Source organism: Sminthopsis crassicaudata, chromosome 3 (genome assembly GCF_048593235.1).
Source record: "Sminthopsis crassicaudata isolate SCR6 chromosome 3, ASM4859323v1, whole genome shotgun sequence".
NCBI classification, from domain to species: Eukaryota; Metazoa; Chordata; class Mammalia; order Dasyuromorphia; family Dasyuridae; genus Sminthopsis; species Sminthopsis crassicaudata.
Window position 1 is genome coordinate 597,463,355 of NC_133619.1, and position 23,405 is coordinate 597,486,759.

General features: G+C 32.6%; 1 protein-coding gene across 4 annotated transcripts in view; it reads right to left on the reverse strand.

The window, feature by feature from the left end:
- FOXJ3 (forkhead box J3) overlaps positions 1–23,405 on the reverse strand; it is a 136,471-nt gene that overhangs the window by 107,292 nt on the left and 5,774 nt on the right. For all 4 annotated transcript variants that reach the window (XM_074305480.1, XM_074305479.1, XM_074305477.1 and 1 more), the window contains exon 2: positions 4,231–4,291. In XM_074305480.1, the coding sequence (XP_074161581.1) occupies positions 4,231–4,274 (44 nt within the window). In that variant the 5' untranslated portion in view covers positions 4,275–4,291. The remainder of the gene's footprint in view (positions 1–4,230; positions 4,292–23,405) is intronic.

A 23,405-nucleotide genomic window follows, 5' to 3' on the forward strand; every position in this document is an offset into this window, starting at 1 on the left:
TCCATATTGTATCCTAGAAACATTAAGGAGCTATCCCTTTAAAAATCACTTCAAATAAGAAATAGGGGGGTTGGAGGAAAGACTATCGGTGTCAGTTATGGGAATATGCACATCAATGAATTTCCAGATTCAAAATCTCAACTACCTAAAATTTATCAAAAGGAAAAATCAATGTATAGAATGGTAGGCTGCATTGTTTGATGGATTTCATATTCTTTTTATTTAGGTACATATATAATAAATACTACATTTAGATACTAGTCCTGACAAGTTTTTCAACATGTGCTAGTATTTATTCAACATCATACAAGTATTCAAAACTTACTACAGCTGAGTAATATGTCAAAAGGATGACATTTCTTGTTAAGCATATCTGACACATTAACATTAGCTTTCTTATCAAACTGAATTTGCTCCTCTCTGGTTATCAACTTTTCCTTCTATATAATGAATTAGATGGGACTAGATGATCTCTAGAATTTCATCCAATTTTAGTAGTCTATGAATGATCTATTAAAACAGAATTTCTATGTACCCCCTGCAATAGAAATACCTTCGTCACAGAGAGCAGGACATTACAAATAGGATACTACCTGTACTATCTAATGAAAGAATAAAGTACTGCCAAAGGCAATTTTATAAAGAAAATAACATTTATATCAGAAGAACTTTTACACTGGTTTCATTCAGCTATTTGAACATAACCTCAAAAAATTTAAGTTTCAGTTTTTTCTTCAAAGTCCACACAGAGTTCCCCCCGCATGAAATTATCCCACCTTAAGATAATAAAAAATGAGCCAATGTCCAATAGCATTTGAAGGAAATAATGGTTTCCCCAAATAGTGAGGAAAATGGAGCTTAAATCATTCTCTCCTGCCTTTCTAACTTCTTCTAGCTTATCTACTGTCTTTACTGTGGTCTCTACTTTCTCCTACATATTAACCCATGTAGTCACGCCCTTTGCCAACCATTTACATTGTCCTCCCAATTATTTTACCCAACTTGTCATTCCCTATCTGAGTCTTACACTTGACTTCTTTGGCACTAAAACTTACAATTCACTTAGTTGTCAGCATAATGGGCACATGTGTGTATTTGGGGTGTGTTTGTATAAGTGAATATATGTTTGATACCTACTTGGAGAAGACTATTTCATAGCTAGGGGGTTGAAAGTAGAAAGTATATTACTCTCCCCAAATTACTCTTCTCCTTACTTCAAGCCCTTTGTTCTTGTTTTCAACACATTTCTGGCTTGTACACGTATATATACTTGTCAAAAGGAAGAATACCAATGATCTGGAAACATGAGATAGAAGAAATATAATCATATTAGAGAAATGAGTGCTTGGGCCTAATATTTTCCAAGGCTTTTCAGTTTATAAACTGCTCATACTTCAAATTAAATCCAGAAGAATTTTAGCATCTAATATTACATAGAACAAGTTAGAACACAGTGAGTAAATGGCAAAAAAAAATCTCTCATGTGATCTGAGTGCTTTTTCCTCTGTCAGTGAAAAAAATGGACAAAAACAAAGTTCACTTATAACCCTTTCCAAAAATGATTCTCTAAGAATGAATAATTACATGGATACTAATGTTATCCAAAGTCATACAAACTTTTACTTGAACTTAAAGATATTTTCCCATAAATGTTCAAATAAAATAGGTGAAATATCTGCCAAGAAGCTACCTGGATTTTTTCCCCTTCTTTTTCTTTCACAGACACACGCACAAAATCACACTTTTCCTTTTTGTTTAGAAAGAAGGGTTATCCAGTGGGGACTTAAGATTATAAAATACCCTATAACTGACATAATGAGCTAGTAGTTCAATATACTTAGGAAAATATTAAACTGGAATGAGTAGGACCAGGAGATTGTTGTATACTTCAAGAACAATACCATATGATGATCAATTCTGCTGGATGTGGCCATTTTCAACAATGAGATGAACCAAATCAGTACCAATAGAGCAATAATGAACTAAACCAGCTACACCCAGCAAAAGAATTCTGGGAGATGACTATGAACCACTACATAGAATTCCCAATCGCTCTAATTTTGTCTGCCTGCATTTTGGATTTTCTTCACACTAATTGTACGCTATTTCGAAGTCCCATTCTTTCTGTACAGCAAAACAACTGTTTGGACATGTATACATATTTGTATTTAATTTATACATATTGAACATGTATGGGTCAACCTGCCATCTGGGGGAAAGGGGCAGGAGGGGAAAAATTAGAACAAAAGATTTGGCAATTGTCAATGTTGTAAAATTACCCAGGCATATACCTGGTAAATTAAAACTATTTTAAAAAAATGAAAATATTAAACTAAATTTAGGTTGCATCAATGTCCTTCAATCCATTCTAAACAAGCCATAATGCAATAAATAGTTTTGGCTATTCCAAAGGGAAACAAAAGGAAATTATGCTCCTTGGCTTTTAAGATACTTTATATACATAGTCTCTTTTCAGTGCTAGTTGTTTGTTGCTTTACAGAATACATACAGAAAAAAGTAGAGTTAAGTTTAAAAGGGAAAAAAAAAACAAAAAACCGCAATTACTTCTTAATGCCATTCACTTCCTCTGCAGATCCCAATTTCCTTATCTACAGTATGAAGGATTAGTCTCAATTGGTCTTTTATATCCTTTTCAAACTTTAATCTATGATTTTCTATCTTGAACATAAAGTGAATCTCCTCATTATGTTATGGGCTCCCTGAGAGCAGAAACTATCTTTTATCTCTTTTTATATCTCCAGCTCTGAACCATAGTGCCTGGCACATAGTAAATGCTTAACAAATATTTCTTGTCTAATTGACTTCCCAATGATTTCCACTATAAAATTAGAAATTTTATTAAGAAGTTTCACAAAGGACTTAAAAATAGTTTCTTGAAAAAAAAAAAAAAAAAAAAAAAAAAAAAGACAGTGATGACCAGTTGGTTTTAAACAATATATCAACAACCCATTGTGCCTGCCTAGAATTGTGGTCAGCTCCCTCTAATTCTTCCTTTCTCAAGTCTAACCACCCCTAATTCATTCAATTAATCATTATATGACATGTTTTCTATTCAGTGCTGTCATTATCCTAGTTGCATTCTTAACTTTAAATGATTTCTAGCTTGTTCATGTCTATCCCATACTATGGTGTTAAGAAATGAATACAGTATACCAAATTTCACCTTTTCTCTAAACAATAGTAATATTTCTTAATGTTTCTAGAACTTAAACCACCCTCCAACCTACCTATCTACCTCTAGATACCTATAGTGCCTAATAAAGCAAGTTGCAATATCACTTATTAGGTGTCATCATCTAGCATGATAATCTAAGTAAAATTTTCATGTTATGTAAAATGTATGGGATTGCCTGTCATGGGGGGGGAGGGAGTAAAGGGAGGGGGGTGATAATTTGGAAAAATGAATACAAGGGATAATATTATTAAAAAAATGTAATAAAAATAATTTAAATTTTTTTTTCCATGTTAAAAGTTATCAGTTTTTTAAAAATTCATCCCCTACTTGATTTATTTTGAAAGTTGGAGAGTTTGAGGTTAAACTTAATTCAAAACTCAGGATGGCTACATATTAAAACTACAATGTCTAAAAAAAGCAAATTTAAAATTAATACCTGAGACAGTTTAATAACCAGAAGCAGTTAGGAAACACAGTTTCTAGATAAATCATTGGACCCGTGGGTCCAGAAAACTTTAGTTTAAAACTGGCCTTAGGCACTTATGACCTATTTCACCCTAAACAAGTCACTTCACAATGCCTGCCTCAGTTTTCCAACTTTGTAAAAATGGAGATTAAATAATAGTGCCTCCCTCCCAGGGTCATTGTGTGAACAAAATGAGATAATTTTTATAAAGTGATTTGTAAATCCTAAAGCACTAATAACTGCTACCTATCAATATTATTATTAATTTATTGCATTAAAATCCAAATTAAGTAATCATTTAAATGTGTGTAAATATTACATAAAATTATAAGCAAAAGAATGACATGTTTGCTAAAAATAAGATAAATAATAAGCTAATAGTAAGCTGAACAAGAAATTTTCACTAAATCAAATTTCATTTTTTAAAAATCTATATATAATATTCTCAAATACCAATCAATGGCCCCACTAAAATAAAATCTCATTAAAACAAAATCTCTGCATATAAAATAACCCCAAGTAGCATTTAAGTAGTATTTAATACCATAATCCTAAAAATTATACTCACCTTGATGAAGTTACAAATGGACAGGATTGTCCATACAAACCCATCTGGCCACAAAGAGAAACTAGGAGGGAGAAAATGAAAAAACACTTATTAACATGAGTGTTACAAAGTAAATTTCATTACAAATCAAATTTCCATAACTGAACATTCGTTATGTAAAGCATAATTATAACTCTACAAAAATCTCCTTTAAATTAGGAATATACTCAAAAGAATCAGAAATGATAACATAATAGTAAGTAGGATCTCAAAAGTCTAAGGAAGAAAAATGCTAGGAAATGCAGAAAACATTCATATAACAGAGCAAGTGTGGTTAGTTCAAACAAAGCATGGTCCTAGGAAGTAAGCAGTGCTTATAACTTGTTAAAGAGTCAACAAAACTGAGAGGAGGGGGAAAGTCTGATTAAATTCTCTTTAGCACGTTCATGGATTAGGTCAAAGAGCAGAGATATAGAAGGTCAGACCTCAGTGTCTCCACTCAACATTGCTGTTGGTATGTTTAAGAAAGCAAAAAGGGAATCCTCTTGACTGCTATGGATTTAATTTATTATTCTCTTTATACAGTTCTCTCCATCCAAAAACAACCTGATTATCTCTTTAGGAAAAATAGTCAGTTCCCTTATGCTATTACTGACATCAGGAAAATCTCTCAAGGCAAACTCCAAAATAAGTTGTCCTCAATGTGTATCCCTCTGATTATTAATTCAATTTTAGATTTATACCTATTATTTTCAAAATACAACTAGGCACCCATACAATCTGGTATCAATCACGTGGAATATTTAAGTACTTTATTTTCTCTTTGAACAGATTCTTCAATACATGCCTCTTGTCTCCTTTTTTAATATAAAGTGCTTGAGAATAAAGAATTTGTTTTATTAAGTAGGAAAGATTGTTTTATTTGCATAATATTTGTATCCCCAGCACTTAGTACAGTGACTGGAATAGCACATGCACTTAATTAATTCACTGATTGTCAATTTGGCAGCTGGATGGAAAACAGAAAGGAGACTGGAATACACAGGAGGACCAATTAGAAAATTGTTTCTTCTAATGAGAATTCCTCAAAACAAAGGATTAAGATAAATCTTAAGTAAGACCTCTACAGATGTAGAATCTTAAAAGATTGGAGATTATATAATAGTCTATACTCTTTGACAAAATGAACAGTCATAAATGAAAAAGAATAGAGGCCAGAGAGGTCAAGTAACTTGCTCAAGGTTAATTTCTTCTCAAAACCTTGAGATGATGGTAATTATGATTTGAGAGTCAACTATTTAATGTGAGGAGATAAATTAACCAAAGAGAGCTAACATGAAAGAGAGAAGTATAAGATCTAGAAGTTAATTTTGAAGAACTGTCACAGTTAAGAGATAAGAAAAATAACTACCATCTCCTATATCCCACTCAAATAATAATAATAATGATAATCCCAGAAATTAAAAAGAAATCCTAAGAAAACCAAGATCTAGAAGAAATAAAAGTAACAGACAAGGAAGAAGCTATTAATGGCAGAAGCATAACTTCAAACTGAAAAGAGGCTTGCAGTTCTAAATGTTCAGTGATGAAGAAAACCATATCCACCCAAAGAGAGGACTGTGGACCAAAATATAGCATTTTCATGCTTTCTGTTGATGTTTGCTTGCATTTTTATTTTCCTTTTCCTATTTTCCTAAGGGGTTTTTCCCCCCTAGATCCGATTTTTCTTGTGCAACAAGATAACTATATAAATATGTATACATATATTGGATTTAACATGTACTGGACTACCTGCCATCTAGGGGAGGGGATGAGGAGAGAAAATTTTGGAACAAAAAGTTTTGCAAGGGTCAATGATGAAAAATTACCCATGCATATGTTTTATAAATAAAAAGCTTAAAAAAAAAAAAAAGACAACCACCCATCACTTAGTATGGTGCATGCAACAAAAGCCTGTCTTTTTTAATCCCCACTACACTAAAAATACCTTCACTCAGAAGGTAGAAGAGAAATACATGGCTGTGCTTTTATGAACCATTCAAAACAAAGAAAAAAGTATGAAAAAAAAAGTGTAAGTGACATGCAAGAAATGTATATTCAAATAAGAATATGAGCTGGTCAAGTGGCAAAAATAAAAGATAACAAATAAATCGCCCTGTGTCTCCCCTCCCTAAAAAAAGAGAAGAGGTTTTTTGATTTTTGTTGTTGTTGTTGGTGGTGGTTTTTTTTTTTTTTTTTGACTCATTAGCAACATAAGGGCAGGCAGTTTTTTACTGAATGGTGAGGAGAAGTAAAACTGTCAAGGAGGAAGTGTAGTGGGGAATAATAAATGGAGAAAACAGCTGCAAATTTCAAAGTTTAGTTAGTGAAAAGTATGAATGAAATAGTGGTTAGAAGAAATGTCAAAGTCAAATTAAGATTTTTTTCCTCAACTGGAATAATCATGAGATTTTATTTTTTATAAAATGAAAAGGTCAAATTACATCAGCTCTCAGACATGTTCTAACTCTTACATTATATGATTCCATGAAGTTAAAAGGAAGAAAGACTTGGGAAAAACTAAAAAGATCTAGAAAAGTGAGAGAAAGGACTTGCAGAAATGGAGAAAGACTTATATATTAAAAATCAAAAATAAAAAACCCACTGCCTCTAAAGCTCACTCCCTTCTCTTCAATCCTCTCTAGTATCCAAAGAGATCATTTATAGATAAAACCCTACAAAGAAATAGGACCCTAAAGTTCAACAGAGATTTAATATCTTATCACACAATTTCCTACTGCAGTCACACACCCCACAATCTAAACTAGAAGGAATGAGTAATGTTCTTCTTATACAGTAATTGCTCGAGTAGTGTTCTCCAAATTTCTGCCTAGTAATCTGGTAAAGGTTTCTGGCAGTCTTCATTCTCCAGAAACCTGTAATCATACAGTTAATGTATGAAGCACATTTGATCATTTTGATCCATAAAATACAACTGAATATGCCCTTTGGGAATATCCCAACAGAAATTACACTATTAACCAATCATTCTACTGTTTCTCTAGACTTAAAGAGAATGAACCAAGTGAATGAAGTCTGCCTATTGTCCAGTCTAGAAACTAGAACTAGACAATGAAACTGGTCCTATAACTGAACAGAAGGAAAAAGTTTAAATGGCTTTGATAACATACAATGTTTTTCATCATGTTGATTCACATCTCTTTACCAAAGGATCATATTTTTGACAAGTTTTCTAAGGCAACTAACAATCATAACAGTAAGTGTGAATGTAAGGAATCCAGCCATAATTTAAATTTAAAAAAAAAAAAAAAAAAAGATTGGGAAGTCCTCCATGAACTCAAACAAAGTGAAATGTACTGTATACAAAATAATAGCAATGTTCTGGGATGACCAACTGTAAATGACTTTGCTATTCTCAGTAGTACAATCACAGGTTTAATATTCTGAAGGACTTATGATGAAAAATCCTATCCATACCCAAAAAAAGAACTGATTATGTCTGAATACAAACTAAAGCATTCTCTTTCTCTGTTTTTTTTTTTTTTTTTAACTCAATTTTTCTCGACAGTTTTTATTTCCATTGAGGGGGGAGATCTTTTTTTTTCCCTCCACAATTTGACGTTTATGGAAAGATTTTGCTTAATTTCTCATGTGGTTTCTTAATTGTGGATGGGGATAAGGGAGAAAACCTAGAAATCAAAAAAAAAAAATTAATGTAAAAATAAATTTGTTTGGAATGTAACAGGAGAAAATTATTAAATAAATAAAACAGACATAAAATTAATTAGAAAATAAAATAGTATCACAATATGAGAAAATACAAGAAACTATACAAATAAGAAAATTTCAAAGAAAAAATATACCAACACTTTTGGAATAAAGCCAAAGCAATTCCAGTGAGAAATTTTACATCTCTAAACAACAAAAGGAGGGGAAAGGGGAAAGGAAAGGAAAAAGGAAAGGGAAAGGGAAAGGAAAAGGAATAGATTGGACATGCAATTTAAAAAACTGGAAAACAATATGATAGAAATCAGGCTTATTATGCAATGGTATATCTTATCATCTGTATTCTTGAATTGAATGTTCTTAGACATTACATTCAACATATCCAGTTTGACAAACGTAGAATGTAAAGATTGGTAACATTAAAAAATATGGTCCAAAATGGAAGTTTAGATCCATAAGTCACACTATACATAATGATAAATTCTAAGTACATTAAATACATTTTAATTAAAAATTAAGAAAATATATTTTGACTGTAAAAAGTAGAATACAGTTATTAAATAGAAGAAATTTATAAAGATAAAATGGACAAATCTGATAATATATAGATCAAGACTCTACAGAATAAAAACAATATAATCAAAACAAATTTTTAACAGACTAAGTAGGGAAGGAGGCAGTCTTTATATAACTGAGAGACTATATAAACTATATAATTATGTGTAACAGAGATATATCTAACACTTTTCAATCTTTCACCAATTTTCTCCACTAATTTTTATCAACAATTACATAATAAATTGGTACTCCCCTTTCCAGTCACATCTCTCCCCTTAGGCAAGCAGTGTTTGGCGAGGGAGGCTATTTCCAGGCTCTTTTGATGTACTTGTGAAAAGTGATTTAAATCAGTTAAATTTCATTAGAAAATGGGGATAATCTGTTTCAATGACTAATCTTTTATGTATCTCTTTTTTTAGCATCAACAGGTTAAGTTATGTCATGCTGGAGTTGTCTATATTTTTTACTATGTTTATTTGATTTGGGATTGATTTTGATTTTTATAGTCAATGATCAGACCACTATACAAACCAGCATTGGTTATAAGATTTTGGACTTAGTGTATAAATTGGTCCTTGAAAAGAAGATATCTTCTCTTAACCTCATTTATTTTTATTTAATTTTCAACATTTACTTTTATCATATTTTGATTTCCATTTCTTTTTCTCCCTCTGTCTCTCTCTTCCCCATTCCCCATGATAGTAAGCAGTTCGATATAGGCTATACAGGCACAATCATATTAAAAATATTTCCACATTAATCATGTTGTGAAAGAAGAATCAGAACAAAAGAGAAAAACCATGTGAAAGAAAAAATCCCAAAAAATTGTAAATAATATGTTTTGATCTGCATTCAGAGCCTATAGTTATTTCTCTGATTTTGAATAGTATTTTACATCATAAGTCCTTTGAATTGTTTTGGATCATTATATTGCTGAGAAGAACTAAGTGTTATGGTTGATCATTGCACAATATTGCTGTTTACAATGTAGTGTTCTCCTAGTTCTCACTTTATTCAATATCAGTTCTCACAAGTCTTTCCAAGTTTTTCTGAAATCTTATAAAATGATAAATGTACCATTATATTCATGTATTACAGATTGTTTAGCCATTCCCCAATTGATGGGCATCCCCTCAATTTCTAGTTCTGATATTTTCGTTATAAACAAAACAAAAGAGAGTTGCATCAAAATTAAAGGATGGCTAACAAGTTCTTCTTGGTAATACAAATAGAGGAGATTTGATTATCTCTTAATGCAGTACTCCTGATAAGCACCAAACATTGGAAAACATGTTGCAAAAATAATTAAGAAATCAGAAAGGCCAAAGAATTATAGAAACGTCATGTCTAGATATCATAAATAAAAATCTTTTTAAAAAGAGTTGAGAAGTTTACATTAAAAATTATTTTGTGTTGGTGCTGAATGAAGTAAGCAGAACCCAGAACATAGTACGCATTAACAACATCATTATATGATGATCAACTATGATAAACTTAGCTTTTTTCAGCAATACAGTGATCCAAGTTGTAATGGAAAATGCCATCTACAACCAGATAAAGAGAAAATATAAGAAACCAATAAGGTTAAACTATTTACACTCTTACACAGGAAGATGATACTTGTAATCCTTAACAAGTTTGTCATTACTAGAGCACTTAAAAGGAATATACATAAACAGAAGGCGCAAATGTGAATTAAATAAGATGGGATGAAGGGTTCTGATAAAGGCCTCATTTCTAAATCTATAGGAAATTACTCAAATTATAATACAAACCATGCTCCAATTGATAAATGGTAAAAGGATGTGAAAAGAATTTTCAAATGAGGAAATTAAAATCATTTCTAGTTATATGAAAGGATGCTCTAAGTCACTATTGATCAGAGAAATGCAAATTAAGACAACTGAGGTAACACTACACACCTCTCAGATTGGCTAAAATGACAGGAAAAGATAATGAAGAATGTTGGAGGAGATGTGGGAAAACTGGGACACTAATATATTGTTGATGGAGTTGTGAGGTAATCCAACCATTCTGGAGAGCAATTTGGAACTATGTCCAAAAGGCTTTCAAACTCTGCATACCCTAGCTCTACTGGTTCTGTATTCCAAAGAGATCATAAAAAAGGAAAAGGACCCACATGTGCACAATTGTATTGTGCCAGCCCTTTTTGTAGTGATAAAGAACTGGAAACTGAGTCAATGTCTAAGAGTTGGAGAACTGATGAATAAGTTATGGTATTTGAATGTTATGGAATATTATTGTTCCATAAGAAATGATCAGCAAGATAATTTCAGAGACTTAGGAGAGACATGAATTGATGCTAAGTGATGTGACTAGAACCAAGAGAACATTGTACACAGCAAGAACATCATGTGATGGTCCACTCTAATGCATGAGGCTCTTTTCAACAATGAGGAAATTCAGGCCAATTTCAATGGAGAGAGATGGAGAGAGTCATCATCTGCATCCAGAGAGAGGCCTGTGGTGACTGAGTGTGAATCACAACATAGTATTTTCACCTTTTTTGTTGTGGTTTACTTTCTTTTTTCTTTTTAATCTGATTTTTCTTGTGCAGTGTGATAACTGTGGAAATATATATAGAAGAATTGCACATGCTTAACATATACTAGACTACTTGCTATCTAGGGGAGGAAGTAGGGGAAAGGAGGGGGAGAAAAAACTTGGAATATAAGGTTTTGCAAGGGTGAATGTTGAAAATTATCTATACATATATTTTGAAAATAAAAAGCTTTAATTTTTAAAAAGTGAATTTTACCAAACATTTAAAGAATAATTATACTATATAGTATACTAATACTTTATAGACTAATCTGGGGGAAATAGGCAAAGCAGGAGTACTAACAAACTCCTTTTTCAAATCAAGTAAGATTTTAATACTTGAAACCAACAGCAACAAAAACAAAGAAAACCAAAATTTCCCTACTGAATACCGATGCAAAAATTTTGGATAAAATATTACCAAGAATTCAGCAATACTAGCAATACATAATCTTATCACAAGGATCATACACTATGACCAAGTGGTATCTATATCAAGAATGCAGGACTGATTCAATATTGACCGTATCAATAATAAAATCAACAGAAATTCTATAGTTAACCTCACAGATGCAGAAAAGCTTATAAAATACAATACTCAATCCTATTAAAAACACTAGAGAACATAGAAATAAATGGAACTTTCCTTAAAATAAGTAGTAATTATCTAAAACCATCAACAAGCATTATCTGTAAAAGGAATAAACTAGAATCTTCTCAATAAGATTAGGATTGCAAGGATGCCCACTATTAACACTATTGTTCAACAACACTGTACTAGAAATGTTAGCCACAGCAATAAGGAAAAGAAATTGAAGAAATTAGGATAGGCAATAACAAAACAAAACTATCATTTTTCAGACAATATTATGTAGTTGGAGAAACCTAGAGAACCTACTTAAAAACTAGTTGAAATAAAAAAATTAAGCTAAGTTGCAGATCATAAAATAAATTCACATAAATCATAAGCATTTCCATATTATCAACAAAACCCAACAGCAATAAAGAAAATTCCATTTAAATAAAGTAAAGGCAATATAAAATACTTGGAGTCTAGCAGACAAGATCAATCTGAGAACTATATGAATGCAATTCCAAAACACTTTTCACACAATTAAGACAGATCCAAACAAAGGGAAAATGTAATTACTGGCCAAGCCAACATGATAAAAAAAAAAATCATAATTAAATTAAATTTACTTATTCAGTGCCATACCAATCAAACCACCAAAAAATTATTTTGTAGAGCTAAAAGTGTCATAAAAGTGTCAAAAAAAAAAAAAAAAGATAAAGAATATCAAAGGAATTAATGGGAAGGAGATGTAAAGAAAGGTGGGTCCAATGATACCAGATCTCTAACTGTATTATAAAACCATAATCATCAAAACAATCTGATATTGGCAAAGAAACAGTGATAAATTATTGGAACAGATTAAGTTCACAATACACAGTAGTTTCACAACACACAGTACTAAATGATCACAATGATAAATCTAAATATCCAAGTTTTATGGGATAAGAACTCATTTAATAAAAACTGCTCAGAAAACTGGAAAACAGTATGGCAGAAAACTAGGTATAAACCTACATCTCACACAACAGACCAAAATATGAACAAAAATGGGTACATGATCTGGACATAAAGAATGATAACATGAGCAAATTAGGAGAGCATGGGATAGTTTACATGTCAGATCTATATATAAGACAAGAATTTATGACCAAACAAAAGACAGAAAGCATTACAAGATATAAAATGGATAATTGTGACTTGTATTAAATTTTAAAGTTTTTGCACAAATACAACCAATGCACCCAAGCAAAATTAGAAGGAAAGCAGAAATCTGAGGGGAATTTGTTTTTACAATAAAGACTCAATTTCTCAAATATATAGAGAACTGAATCAAATTTTTAAGAATACAAAGTCACTCCTAAGCACTAGAGATATATTTAAAAAAAAGCAAAGACAGCCCCATAACCTAATGGGGAAGACAAGTAAATAAATATGTACAAACAAGCCATACCCAAGATAAACGTGAAATTAAAACCCGGAAGGCTCTAGAATTAAGGAGGATTAGGAAAGGCTTCCAATAGAAAATGAGACTTCAGTTGGAAGTTGAAGTCAGTAAAACCAAGAGTTGAAGATCAGGAAGAACAGTATTCCAGAAATGGAAGAATACCAACAGAAAAATGCCCAGAGCCAAGAGATGGACTGTCTTGTTCAAAAAACAGTGAGGAAGCTGCTGTTACTGGATCAAAGATTATATAGTAAGAAATAAGGTATAAGAAGACTAGAAAGTGGGAAGAGGGGAAATAGATTGTGAAAGGCTTTGAACATTAGAAGATTTTGTATTTAATCATGAGGGTGATAGGAAGCCAATGGAGTTTGCTGAGGAGAAAAGCAACATGATTGGATGCACCGTTTAGCAAACACTTTGCTGGTAAATGGAGGACAGATATGAATAGAGAGAAAGTTAAAGCAAACAGAAGAACGAGCAGGCTTTTTTTTTTTCTCCTGAGGCAATTGAGGTTAAGTGACTTGCTCAGGGTCACACAGCTAGGGAGTGATAAGTGTCTGATGCCAAATTTGAACTCAAGTCCTCCTGACTTCAGGGCTGGTGCTCTATCCACTGTACCACCTAGCTGACTAACAAGCTTTTGCAAAACATCAGGTATGAGGCAATGAGGTCTGCATCAGACTAGTGGCAATATCAGATTAAAGAAGATGGCATATTCAATAAATGTCGAAAAAGTGAGATCAATAGGCCTCAGTAACAGATTAGATTGTTGAGAAGGAGGAAGGAATATTTAGAGATAGTAAAAGTATAATTCTGTTTCAACTACAAAGGGAGAAGATAGTGAATGGCAGCTAGTAGTAATAGATGGATCAAGTGTGGAGTTTTTGAGGATGAGATGTAGTTATTGTTTGTGGCAGTAGGGAAATAACCAGTAAAAATAGAAGAGATTGAAGGTAAGTAAGAGAATAGACATGAAAGAGGGAGAAATCTGAGGAGATGTGATAGAATGGAATTTTTTAGGGCAGATAGAGAGGTTTTGCCTTGGGCAAGGAGAAAGACCACCTTTCATAATATCAAGCTAAAAAAAGAGATAGAGGTAGAAAGCAAAGTGATATGAGATGAAAGGAGGGGAGAAGAGGAAAATCTAGATGAATAGCCTCATTTTTTCTCTGTTGAAAAGGAAGCGGAAAGGGAGATCTTTAGGAGATTTCAGGGATATTGGAAGGAGATCTTTAGGAGATTTAAGGGAGGATAAAAAGGTCTGGCACAGCCACCACGGTCAGTAGGACAATTCAGGCGGTATGAAACTATTGTCTTGATCTAGTGACAGTCCAGTGGTTATAGTGGATCCAGTTAGCAGAATTTTTTCTCCAGCTTTTAATGAACAGCTCTTGAATAGGAAAGAAGGTAACAAATTGTAGAAATAATCCAAGGCTCACAGAGTTGACAGAACAAGATCATTAACAGGAAAATGAAGTGGGAAAAGGACCTGAGAAGAGGATAGTGTAAGATTAAACTGTTTCACCAAGATATCAAAAAAAGGGAAAGAATCAGTGTACATGGTGACAAGCTAGTAAAAGACTGAGCAGTGAAAGGCCTAGGGTCACAAGGAGGATAAAAAACATGATTTGGGTTTATAAGGCAGGAGGAAAAGATGAAATGACAAAATATAATCAGATAAAGGAGTTTCATAGTTCATAAATATACACTTGCAGGTGATGGCAAGATCAAGGGCATTTAATCCCTTATTTACAGATGAGTTTAAATAGAAGAAAAAGTCATAGGAAATAAGTAAACTGAGGAACAGGGAGGAGAGGAAGAATGTGTTAGAGAGTAGCAATACATCTGTTGAAGTCCCCTAGTATAAGGATGGAAAACTTTAATATCAACTTTATATCAAGTTATAGGAATTCAAGGGAATGTAACTCAGCTCTACCAATTTTATTTTGACAAGGTAAAACTATGAGGTAGGCAAAGGCTGCCAATATTTTTCTAAGTAATTTGATGCATTTATTATTGCATTTTACTGTGGTCCATGAGAAAATGTTGGCATATGTAACATAGGTGTGAGGAAAGATTTTTTAAAGGGTTTTTGCCTGTTTTTATAACACCTTTCAAACACTGGGTGAATCACTTTTTCCTTATTTTTTCTATACTTTGTATGTATTGGTTTACTGTGAACATGTAGTACCCCTCCCCATAACATGTAAATGAACACTATCACTTCTGCATTTGCTCCTCCAGTATCTAGCTAGCACAGTAGGTAATTCATGCTTACTGACTAATTAGAAACCAGTGAGAAAGAATCTAGAAGTTTATAACTTCTTCTATCAAATCTCTTTGAAAAAAAAAGCGAGGTGGCAAGGGGGCAGCATGACATAACAGAAAGAGCTCTGCCTTTATTTATTTTTTTAAAGTATCATTTTTTTAAATTAATTTTATAATTATAACATTTTTTTTTACAACATTATCCCTTGAATTGCCTTCTGTTCCGAATTTTCCCCTACTTCCCTCCACCCCCTCCCCTAGATGGCAGGCATTCCCATACATATTAAATATGTTATAGTATATCCTAGGTACAATATATATGTGCAGAACCGAATTTTGTTGTTGTTGCAAAGGAAGAATTGGATTCAGAAGATAAAAATAATCTGGGGAGAAAAACAAAAAAATGCTAATAGTTTACACTTATTTCTCAGTATTCCTTTTCTGGGTAAAGCTGATTCTGTCCATCACTGATCAATTGGAATCTTCTCTATATTGAAGATATCCACTTCCATCAGAATACATCCTCATATAGTATTGTTGTTGAAGTGTATAATGATCTCCTAGTTCTGCTCATTTCACTCAGCATCAGTTGATGTAAGTCTCTCCAAGCCTCTCTGTATTCATCCTTCTGGTCATTTCTTACAGAACAATAATATTCCATAATATTCATATACCATAATTTACCCAACCATTCTCCAATTGATGGGCATCCGTTCATTTTCCAGTTTCTAGCCACTACAAAAAGAGCTGCCACAAACGTTTTGGCACATACAGGTCCCTTTCCCTTCTTTAGTATTTCCTTGGGATATAAGCCCAGTAGTAGCATTGCTGGTTCAAAGGGTATGCACAGTTTGATAACTTTTGGGGCATAATTCCAGATTGCTCTCCAGAATAGTTGGATTCTTTCACAACTCCATCAACAATGCATCAGTGTCCCAGTTTTTCCACAACCCCTCCAACATTCATCAATATTTGTTCCTGTCATCTTAGCCAATCTGAAAGGTGTGTAGTGGTATCTCAGAGTTGTCTTAATTTGCATTTCTCTGATCAGTAGTGATTTGGAACACTCTTTCATGCGTAGAAATAGTTTCAATTTCATCATCTGAAAATTGTCTGTTCATATCCTTTGACCATTTATCAATTGGAGAATGGCTTGGTTTCTTATAAATTAAAGTCAATTCTCTGTATATTTTGGAGATGAGGCCTTTATCAGAACCTTTAACTGTAAAAATGTTTTCCCAATTTGTTACTTCCCTTCTAATCTTGTTTGCATTAGTTTTGTTTGTGCAAAAGCTTTTTAATTTGATGTAATCAAAATTTTCTATTTTGTGATCAATAATGATCTTTAGTTCTCCTTTGGACACAAATTCCTTCCTTCTTCACAAGTCTGAGAGGTAAACTATCCTATGCTCCTCTAATTTATTTATGATCTCATTCTTTATGCCTAAATCTTGGACCCATTTTGATCTTATCTTAGTATGTGGTGTTAAATGTGGGTCCATGCCTAGTTTCTGACATGCTAATTTCCAATTTTCCCAGCAGTTTTTGTCAAATAATGAATTCTTATCCCAGAAGTTGGGATCTTTAGGTTTGTCAAACATTAGATTGCTATTTTTATTCACTATCTTGTCCTGTGAACCTAACCTATTCCACTGATCAACTAGTCTATTTCTTAGACAATACCAGATGGTTTTGGTGACTGTTGCTTTATAATATAATTCTAGATCAGGTACAGCTAAACCACCTTCATTTGATTTTTTTTTCATTACTTCCCTTGAAATTCTTGACCTTTTGTTCTTCCATATGAATTTTGTTGTTATTTTTTCTAGGTCATTAAAATAGTTTCTTGGGAGTCTGATTGGTATAGCACTAAATAAATAGATTAGTTTAGGGAATATTGTCATCTTAATTATATTTACTCGGCCTATCCAAGAGCACTCAATGTCTTTCCAATTATTTAAATCTGACTTTATTTTTGTGGCAAGTGTTTCGTAATTTTGCTCATATAATTCCTCACTTTCCTTTGGTAGATATATTCCCAAATATTTTATACTATTGACCATTATTTTGAATGGAATTTCTCTTTGTATTTATTGCTGTTGGATTGTGTTGGTAATGTATAAAAATGCTGAGGATTTATGTGGATTTATTTTGTATCCTGCAACTTTGCTAAAGTTCTGAATTATTTCTAATATCTTTTTAGCAGAGTCTTTGGGGTTTTCTAAGTATGCCATCATGTCATCTACAAAGAGTGATAGTTTGATTTCCTCATTACCTACTAATTCCTTGAATCTCTTTCTCGGCTCTTATTGCCGAGGCTAGCGTTTCTAGTACAATGTTGAATAGTAATGGTGATAGTGGGCAACCTTGTTTCACTCCTGATCTTACTGGGAAAGGTTCCAGTTTATCACCATTACATATGATGTTTACTGACGGTTTTAAATACATGCTCCTTATTATTTTAAGGAATAGTCCATTTATTCCTATACTCTCGGGTGTTTTTAGTAAGAATGGATGTTGGATTTTATCAAATGCTTTTTCTGCATCTATTGAGATGATATGTTTTTTGTTAATTTGGTTATTGATATAGTCTATTATGCTAATAGTTTTCCTAATATTGAACCAGCCCTGCATTCCTGGTATAAATCCGACTTGATCATAGTGTATTATCCTGGGGATGATTTTCTGTAGTCTTTTTGCTAATATTTTATTTAAGATTTTAGCATCAATATTCATTAGGGAGATTGGTCTATAATTTTCTTTCGCAGTTTTCAGCTTACCTGGTTTAGGTATCAGTACCATGTTTGTGTCATAAAAGGAATTTGGTTCTACCAAACTCTTTCAATCCCTATTTTTTCAAATAGTTTATATAGCATTGGAGTTAGTTGTTCTTTAAATGTTTGGTAGAATTCACATGTAAATCCATCTGGTCCTGGGGATTTTTTTCTTAGGGAGTTGGTTAATAGCTTGTTCTATTTCTTTTTCTGAAATGGGATTATTTAGACTATTTACTTCTTCCTCTGTTAATCTGGGCAAGCTATATTTTTGAAGGTATTCTTCCATTTCATTTAAGTTATCAAATTTATTGGCATGAAGTTGAGCAAAGTAGCTCCTAACTATTGTTCTAATTTCCTCTTCATTAGTGGTGAGTTCTCCCTTTTCATTTTCAAGACTAACAATTTGCTTTTCCTCTTTCCTTTTTTTAATCAGATTTACTAAGGGTTTGTCTATTTTGTTGGTTTTTTCATAGAACCAACTTAGTTTTATTAATTAATTCAATAGTTTTTTTACTTCAAATTTTATTAATCTCACCTTTTATTTTTAGAATTTCAAGTTTCCTGTTTGTCTGGGGGTTTTTAATTTGTTCCTTTTCTAGCAATAAGAGCTCTGCATTTAAAATCAATCAAGTGACTGATTCTGATGTTTACTACTTAACACCTATGTAATTCCAGGGAACAATTATTAAAGATAATATTTTATGGCTAGCAGGCCCCATGATGGTAGGATAATCTAGAATGAAAAGGTCCCAGGTGCTGAGGGAAGTTCTAAAAGTAGGCAACAATATTTTAATGTCCAGAAAGTCAAAAATAGGGTTAGAAAAAAAAAATAATAAAGAAAGAAAAGAAAAGTGGAGACAATCCTTGCTCTCAAAGAGCTCCCATTTTAATAGAGAAGATAACACAGATTTTGGATGCAAGTCACAAGAAAGTGTCCCATGGTCTCTGGGTCCAGTGGAAAGGCAGGCAGTAATGCATCTTTCTTTAAAGTCATTTCTACTGATAAAATCCCATCAAGTGATGATTTTGAACCTTTACTTAGATAGTGTCAAAACCTTTAGTAATAAGGAAGTACATTACAGACCTTGGCAAGAGTGAGCAGAAAAGAATAGGACAAATGATAGAAATATGAGAGAAAGAAAAAAGGCCACCCTAGGGTGGGGAGTGATTATGTTCGTATTTATGTCTGTGTGTATGCACTCATACATAGATAGACACAAACAGCATATACAGAAAACAAGGTTGAGCCAGGTTGCAGAGAGCTTTAAAAAGATGAGTAGAATTTTAGCATTTTTGCAGAGAGCAAAGTAGGGAGAAATTTGGAGTAAAGAGACCCATTGAGAGAGTATTGTAATAGTTCAGGAAAAAGTGATGAGGGCCTAAACTAGGACAGTGGTCCTTGTGTACACAGAAGAGGACAAGAGAGATGTTACGGGGTAAAAATAATAAGATCTGGCAAATGACTGGATTTGTGTGGTGAAGGAGGATGAAGTCAAGTATAACATTTTAGTTATGAACTTGGATTACTAAAAGAATGATAATGCTAGAAAGAAACTAGTTCAGAAGAGGAAGAAAAGATAATACAAAGCTAAAATCTGTAACTGAATTCACGCTCCTAGGCAGCACACTTTCTGAAATTGCATGATGACAATGAAAAAGCAAACCAACTAAGATAGCCTAATACTTGTTTTGGGAAAGTAGCAATAAGGAAGAGGTAGCAACTCTTTACAAAAGGGAGAATCAGGAAAGACTTCTTAAAGAGAATTTAGAGATTCCAAGAACTGAAGGTGACGATGGAGTCAAAGTTCTAGCAAAGTCAACAAGGTTGGACATGCTGAGATAAATTATTCAGACAACTCACAACTAATACCAATTTCCTAATACCTTATTATATCCAATGAGAAATAATGATTTATGATAATATGATAATACTGGTTATGATATAGACAAAACACTACAACATGGAACAGAATAGAATAGAAACTTTCAATCAGGAGAGAAATCTACATACTGTGTAAAACATTAATATTGTTTTAGATGTATGTTTACATGTGGATAAATTTGTATGGGTCTGAGGATGTGTAGATATGCATGCATGTAGGTCTATGTATGTATGCATGCATGTATGTAAGTGCAAATATAGCAATACTTAACTATAGCCTGCTTGGGGAAGGTGAAGAGGATGAAAAGGGAAAAAAAGAATAAAGTAAAAAGTACACAGAGAACAAAAGAACAGCCTACAAGACAGCAAAGATGGATACTAAAGAATAAAATTTATTTTATTATAATATATGCTTTCTTGAACTAGAAATTTATTTTGTATATTTTGAATCCTCCCTGATGGACACACAACAATATTTCATTTTGTTTTCCTTTTCTGTTTTTCTTTGTCCTATTTTCTTTTTTCTTTTTTTTTTTTTGTTATTTAGTTCAATAAGTTTTTTAAAACAAATATTGGCTCTATGGCAAAACCTTTGGCTAAATATGGTCCTATATATTAACTACAATGTAAACCACAAAGCAATTTAGAAAGGTAAGCTAATATTACAATACTGCATTTATTATTTTTGTACCAAATTGTCTGTTATCACACAAGAATTTCATTATATTTAAGTTTCTTGAAGAAACTACAAAGAAAATCTACTTTCCCAGCATATGGCAATATGGCACAGTAAACAAAAAACCAACTTTTCAGTCAGGAAAATGTAGATTCAAATTCTTTCTGGGACATATACTGAGTGTCCATAGGAAAGTCACTTAACACCTTTCAATACCTTCAGTCAACTCTTTAAACTGCACATAAATTCTAGATCTTCATACTCATGCCAATGAAATCACAATTCTGGACAAAAATAAACCCCAAAAAGCCACCATATAATATCCCTGAAAGAAACATTTGCAGTTATCAGTTTTTGTCACTTCAAGTGAAACAGCTGCCTGAGGTATCAAGAAAGGTACCTTAAAATAGGTAGAATCCTATTTTACAGAATATGATTAAAATATAACTAGGCTATTTCCATATCTCAACAGATGGCTCCCAATAATAGTGTTTTGCTAATCTGGTTGTAACAAATTCTATTAAACCAAAAATTCTCTAAAGCAGGTGCCTTCACCAATCTCCTCTGAAATCAATCTCTACAGAGAACTGTAGGAACTGAGTATGGATCACAAGATAAAATTTTCACTTTTTGTTGTTTGCATTTTATTTTTTTTCTCTTTTTTCTTCATGTTTGATTTTTCTTGTGCAGCAAGTTAATTGTATAAACATGTATGTATATATTGGATTTAATATTAAAAAATTAATTCTTTTAGGTTTCTGATTAAAAAAAGAAATCAATCTCTATAACAAAAACATTGAGCTATGGTTCTTATGATCTGCACCATAGCTTTACAAATTAAGACATTCTTAAAATCTGAAATTTTATAAAATATTTATAGTTGTGGTTTGTACGTATTAAACTCTTTCAGGAAGTGATGGCATTATACAAATGTAAAGAGCAGAAATGATATAGCAATGAGGGCAATCCAAACAAAGTATTAAATAAAAGCAGGCCAATTTCCCAAGACAGAGTCTCTGAATAGTGAAAGTGTAGAGTAAGGTATATATAATAAATCAAACAATAAGGATAAATGAAACAGGTTCTGAGTTTCTTTTAAACTCTTTTAAAAGGAACAAAAATTTTAAATAAACAAGTACCTGGAAAACAAATCTTAAGACACCATAAGCAATAGACAGTAATTTAAATGTTTACTTCTGTCCTGACCATCCCTCTGTTCCAAAATCTTCAATTTTCTCCACTAAAAAAAAAAAAAAAAATCAATCTGGTATTTAGGATTTTCCACAAGCTAGTTCCAACCTATCTTTCCACTTGTTTCACATTACTCCTTCATATACTCATTATATTCTTATAAACTACAATTGACATTTATATAGTGGTTTAAAGTTTAATCAAAGTCTATTTTTTTATTATTATTTCTATTTTATAGGTGTGGAAAGGGATCATTAAGAGAATTGCCAAAGGTCATAGATCTAGTGACAATCAGGTTATGAATTTAGGCCTCCTGCTTCGGAGTCTATCATTCTTCCCACTATATCAGATTGCTTCTCCAACTAGAAGACTACTTATCATCTTCTAATCTTGTACTGTGCTCTCTTCTGTCTCCATAGATTCACACATGCCTTTTGTGCACTCTGTCCACACTTTTACCTGCTGCATTTTTCTTTCATCAATACACAGCTGAGAAGCCATCTCCTACATAGTCTTTTAAGGATCAAGGGATACAGAAGTAGAGGTAAAGGCCTTTAATCCTAACACAAATCTCTCACCAAGTGGTGTTAAATAGCAGAGCTAAGATTGGAACCAAGATGGTCAGACAACTCCAAATCCAGAGCATGCTCTTTCCAGGGCATCAGTCTTCCTCTTTACTACATGCTGCTTCTTTCGGATCCTCTCTTACTTCAAATAAAAAGTGATCATTCTCCTGGAATTTTCATATAATCTGTCTTGACCTCTCCTTCACCCTTAGAATCTCCTAACTTAGGAAAACCACAACATACACATGTATATGTGTATGTATATACATATGTGTGTGTGTGTGTGTGTGTGTGTGTGTAAATGTGTGTGTATATGGCTGAGTCCAACTCTATTATTTTACAGATAAGGAAACTCAAGCCCAGAGAGGCAAAGTGATTCGTCCTGTAACACAGGTAATTAATAAGAGATATAATTCAAACTTAGTCACTTACATCAGATTTGTATACTTGTATATATTATATCCTCTCCTTTTAGATTATAAGCTTCTTGAGAGAAATTCCTTTCTTGATTTTCGTCTCCCTAGCACCTAGATAAAATGTTATGGATGAAGTGGGGATATACATGAAGGAAGGGATTTTGAAGCCAGAGTTCACTACACAGATGAAATTATAAATCTGATCAATAACAGCAAAAATTCTTTGGACTTAATAAATGTTTATCACACAAATTATTTTTTTTTAATCTAAACAAAGTCCAAAAAGAGACTTCCTTCTATGTGCCAACTGCCCTGTCATTGGTACTACTCACTCATACCTGTTGTTTTGAAAAGTTATTATATCAATTCTAAAAAACTTTTTAAAGGATTGATTTTATTATTTTCCTCAAGCTCTGGGCCAAAACACTTTTTTCCTGGCCATCATTCACTTCTATGTAAATATGCCCTCCCCCCCAAAATATAAATTCCTAGAGGGAATTGCCTGGCACATTCATTCACATGACTGAATACACAAATCATAGAAGATAAGCAAGTT